The sequence below is a fragment of the Sinocyclocheilus anshuiensis genome, unplaced genomic scaffold (genome assembly GCF_001515605.1).
Source record: "Sinocyclocheilus anshuiensis isolate Anshui unplaced genomic scaffold, SAMN03320099.WGS_v1.1 scaffold679, whole genome shotgun sequence".
NCBI lineage: Eukaryota > Metazoa > Chordata > Actinopteri > Cypriniformes > Cyprinidae > Sinocyclocheilus > Sinocyclocheilus anshuiensis.
Window position 1 is genome coordinate 619,538 of NW_015552592.1, and position 5,577 is coordinate 625,114.

General features: G+C 33.9%; 1 protein-coding gene across 1 annotated transcript in view; it reads left to right on the top strand.

Moving 5' to 3' along the window:
* The window catches only part of sema3e (sema domain, immunoglobulin domain (Ig), short basic domain, secreted, (semaphorin) 3E), a 95,121-nt gene extending 93,201 nt beyond the window's left edge, over nucleotides 1-1,920 (top strand). Inside the window, exon 18 of the mRNA XM_016456472.1 lies at nucleotides 1,238-1,920. Within this exon, the coding sequence (XP_016311958.1) occupies nucleotides 1,238-1,693 (456 nt within the window). The 3' untranslated portion in view covers nucleotides 1,694-1,920. The remainder of the gene's footprint in view (nucleotides 1-1,237) is intronic.
* The last annotated feature ends 3,657 nt before the right edge of the window (nucleotides 1,921-5,577 follow it).

Here is a 5,577-nt window from a genome sequence, read left to right on the forward strand (position 1 = left end):
TTAGATCAAAAGGGTGCTTCTACTAAATACTGAGCAAAGGGTCTGAATACTTAGGACCATGTGATATTTCAGTTTTTCTTTTTTAATAAATCTGCAAAAATGTCAACGATTCTGTGTTTTTCTGTCAATATGGGGTGCTGTGTGTACATTAATGAGGAAAAAAAATTAACTTAAATGATTTTAGCAAATGGCTGCAATATAACAAAGAGTGAAAAATTTAAGGGGGTCTGAATACTTTCCGTACCCACTGTATATATATACACACACACACATTCACACACACACGTTTGTTTGTGTGTGTGTGTGTGTGTGTGTGTGTGTGTGTGTGTGTGCGCAGAGTTTACTTGGATAATATATGCTCGTATGGCTCATATGGTCAGGCTCAGAAATGATTTCATCACAAGCTATGGTCTGAACCCCTGCTGAGAGAGGGCTGTTAAATATAGATGAAAGATTCATTTTACTATTCTGTCCACAGGGAGTCTGGGTTAATATAGCCCCTAGTGATTCAGTTTGTCTTAAATAGAAAAGAATAATGTCACTCTGACCATCTCTGTGCTCCAAGACATCTCTCAGCAGAATCATGGTAAATTAGACTTTAAATAATGGCACATGTATCAGGAATTTTAGTTAAGCCGAGCATCACTATTACAATTGCTTTAACTTGAGTTTAGGGATTAGAACAGATTCCCCAAAAACATTTTATTTTCATATATATAGTGCATAATTATACCTTAAATCATGTGGGTTAACAATGTTGTGGAAAGTTACTTTTAAAAGTAATGCATTACAATATTGGGTTACTCCATCAAATGTAACTATTTGCGGTATTTAGTTACTTTTGACGGTAAGTAATCCATTACATTACTTTTGCGGTAATTTTTGTCACCTGAGCTGGGCTTGCTTATTTGTTTTTGGTAACAAAAAAGTTTTTGACAACTGTAAAGTTAATTTACTAAGCCTCAGGCTGAAAGAAGTGCCTCTGCACTTACTCCCGATTTCTCTCAACACAGGGACAGGAGAGATGCTAGTGAATAAATGGGAAAACAAAGTAACTGGCATTACTTATTTGAAAAAGTAACTTTTGTAAATTTTGTTGTAAATTTAAAAGTAATGCATTACTTTACTAGTTACTTGAAAAAAAGTTATCTGATTATGTAACTAAGACTTGGAAGTGAAGTCCAAGCAAAGTACACAAATTTGACAGTGTCCTTTGCATGCTGTTTCTCTCCTTCAGGTGAAAGGCGATGATCGTGTGATTCAAACCCCCCACGGCCTGTTGCTCCTTAAAATAGCGAAGGGAGACGCAGGGGTCTACGTGTGCCAGTCCACAGAGCACGGCTTTGTCCAGACGGTGGTGCGTGTCACTTTGGAGGTGTTGGATGAGGGGAAAGTGGAGGGTTTGTTGCATAAAGGCGAGGAAGATGAAGGCGATTCTCCACACAGACCTCCACCCTGCCCCTTCCCCAGCCTGCCCTCTGCTCCATCCTCCTCAAAGCTCTGGTACAAGGATTTCATGCAGCTGATTGGCTACAGCAACTTCCAGCAGGTGGCGCAGTACTGTGAGAAGGTGTGGTGTGTGTCTGACAGGAAGAGGAAGAAACTCAAGGGAATGGCACCCAAATGGCGGTACACACCCGGGGCAGAGCAGCGGGCGAGAGCACGGGCACCTCGACACACACAGGGACAGTAAAGACTGTTAGAACATTCAAACTCATGCTCAGTGCAGATGATTACATATAGACAGTTTTATTATTGTTATTATTAAAAAAGGAATGATTGGTAAAGTCATTAAAGCATTTCTTTTAGAGTCTTTAGAGTTGCATCATTTTACCTGAAAACCATTAATCTGTTGTCAATATGCCAGATTTTAAAAGGTACACTAGGTCATTTTTCATAGATGTGTGAAAGCAAAATAAAACCGTTTACATTATGCATTGTGCAATAATAATTACATTATTATTGCTATTTTTTTTTTGATGATTTACACTACCATTCAAAAATTTGGGGTCATTAAGATTTTTTTTAAAATAAATAAATACTTTTATTCAACAAGGACACATTAAAATTATTTAAAAAAATTGACAATAAAGACTTTTTGGTGTTACAAAAAAAAAATTCTGATTCAAATAAATGCTGTTCTTTTGAACTTTTTATGCATCCTGTAATTCAGATTTTTTTTTATCACAGTTTCCACATAAATCTTGAACAGCTCAACTGTTTTTTTTTTTGTTTGTTTTTTTTACATTGATAATAAGAAAATTGTTTCTTGAACACCAAATCAGTATATCAGAATGATTTCTGAAGGATCATGTGACACTGAAGACTGGAGTAATGATGCTGGAAATCCAGCTTTGCATCACAGGAATAAATTACATTTTAAAATATATTAAAATAGAAAATGCTTATTTTAAATGGTAATATTTAACAATATTACAGTTTTACTGTTGACAATATTACTTATTTTTCTGATCTAGTAAATCCAGCCTTGATGAGCATTACATCTTCCTAATTCCAAAATTTTGAATGGCAGTGAATTTATTATGTGTTTAAATTTAGTGAGTCACATACTGTTATTGGAAATAAAAATGTTTATTTTACATTTTTAGTTCAATTTGGTATTAGGACACTTTAACTGTTAGTAATTTGCTCAAATAATTAATAAGGAGATTTAAAAATAAAAATAATTAAAAAAAAGTAAAAATGTGTAGCACTGGAAATAGAACTTTGGGTTGAGTATTGCATTATTATTGCATAAGTCTTTAAAGTGGTATATATAGCACATTTTAGAAAATATAACGGTTCATTCAGCTATTCCAATCTTATGGGAAATTAGAAGAATATGCATACAGTATGCATACTACAAATGCATGGAATTACTCAGTGTACCTTTAAAATAGAAAAAAAGGAAGAAAATGTGTAATCGATTTGAATATTTGTACAGGGCTCTCGTGTAACATTTGTGTTCTTCTACGGAAACATGCAGTGCTACCTGACTCACTGGGCCATTAAAAGACCCTCTCAGGATATGAAAGGAAACGTTTTCTCTTAAACTGCTCTGAACAATGACACATGGCGGAGGCCAGCTGTCCTCTTGTCAACGATGTGAGATTTCCTATGAAGATTTCACAGAATGACTTTTCCACTGTTCACACAATTCAAGAGTTCCATTCAACTGAAGAAAACATTTCTGTGAACGATTACTCCTGACAGAACTTACGCACATACTGACTATATTTATCTGCATTTTCATTATTTTATAAATTATTCTAGTTGGTGTAAGATTTGTTATTGTTTTTGTAGTGGTTTTAGATGTTCTCGTAGTTTTGACTGGACATGTGATAATGCATTTCAGCTGTGTATATACACAGGAATAAATTACATTTTAAAATATATTAAAATAGAAAATGCTTATTTTAAATGGTAATATTTAACAATATTACAGTTTTACTGTTGACAATATTACTTATTTTTCTGATCTAGTAAATCCAGCCTTGATGAGCATTACATCTTCCTAATTCCAAAATTTTGAATGGCAGTGAATTTATTATGTGTTTAAATTTAGTGAGTCACATACTGTTATTGGAAATAAAAATGTTTATTTTACATTTTTAGTTCAATTTGGTATTAGGACACTTTAACTGTTAGTAATTTGCTCAAATAATTAATAAGGAGATTTAAAAATAAAAATAATTAAAAAAAAGTAAAAATGTGTAGCACTGGAAATAGAACTTTGGGTTGAGTATTGCATTATTATTGCATAAGTCTTTAAAGTGGTATATATAGCACATTTTAGAAAATATAACGGTTCATTCAGCTATTCCAATCTTATGGGAAATTAGAAGAATATGCATACAGTATGCATACTACAAATGCATGGAATTACTCAGTGTACCTTTAAAATAGAAAAAAAGGAAGAAAATGTGTAATCGATTTGAATATTTGTACAGGGCTCTCGTGTAACATTTGTGTTCTTCTACGGAAACATGCAGTGCTACCTGACTCACTGGGCCATTAAAAGACCCTCTCAGGATATGAAAGGAAACGTTTTCTCTTAAACTGCTCTGAACAATGACACATGGCGGAGGCCAGCTGTCCTCTTGTCAACGATGTGAGATTTCCTATGAAGATTTCACAGAATGACTTTTCCACTGTTCACACAATTCAAGAGTTCCATTCAACTGAAGAAAACATTTCTGTGAACGATTACTCCTGACAGAACTTACGCACATACTGACTATATTTATCTGCATTTTCATTATTTTATAAATTATTCTAGTTGGTGTAAGATTTGTTATTGTTTTTGTAGTGGTTTTAGATGTTCTCGTAGTTTTGACTGGACATGTGATAATGCATTTCAGCTGTGTATATAGGTGGCATATCATTCTAGCATTTCAAATAACATCATCTTCCTTTGTTAGTGTTTAAGACATGCAACAATATTTTTTGCTGTGAACTGCAAAATTAAAACCAAATTGTTATGATATTTCAGTGAGATCAACAGTCCCGGTATCATAGTGTTCAAAAGTGTGTTAAATCTTTTCATTGCTGTGTTGTATAATAAATGCCATAAATCCACACAGGGTTGAGGTTTAGCTGGTTAACGTGGCCCTGTTAACCTCTGCTGGTAGATGCTGAACAGGAATGCTAACGGACAACTTTCTCTTTGAGGTCATTGACCTCCTTATAATATACCAACGTGATCTCATGCTGTTCAAAAGTTTGGGATCGATAAGATGTTTCTTCTTTAATGTTGAAAGAAGTCCAAAGCTGCCTTTATTTGATCAAATATACAATAAAGCAGTAGTATTGTAAAATATGATTACAATTTAAAGGTGTTTTCTGTTTGAATGCATTTTTAAAAAGTAATTTATTCTTATGATGGCAATGCTGAATTTTCAGCAACCGGTATTCATGCCTTCAGTGTCATATGATCCTTCAGAAATCATTTTAATATGCCGATTTGCTGATCAAGAAACATTTCTTATTATTGAAAGCAGTTATGCTGCTTAATATTTTAGTTTGATTCTTTGATTAATAGAAAATTCAAAAGAACATTTATTTGAAATACAAATCTTTTGTACCATTAGTAATGCCTTTATTGTCACTTTTGATAATTTTACTGTCGCTTTTGCGTCCTTCTAATAGTAAAGCGAAGCCTTGAGTGTGTGAGCGTGGAGTGTGTTTGCGTGTCTGTGCGTGATGTATTGTGCTCTGCAGAGCAGGGACTGCTGGCTATCCTATGTGACCTCTGTTCTTAGCGACAACAACAGCAGTCACATGCTTAAAAATAAAGGTTCCAAAGGGGGATTTTCGCATTAGTAACCATTCGTAAAAGAACCATTGTTTTTTTTTTTCTTAGTGTGAAGAACATTTCAATATTCTGAAGAAACTTTTTCCATTATAAAGAACCTTTTGTGCAATGAAAAGTTTCTATGGATGTTGTTCATGGGACCATATATGGCAATAAAGAACCTTATTTGGGATTTATCCTGAACTGAATTGCAGTATTTGGAAAATCTGCTTCTTAATGGACGCTGGGAAAATCAGGCTGGGGTTTTTGATAAACACATTTGC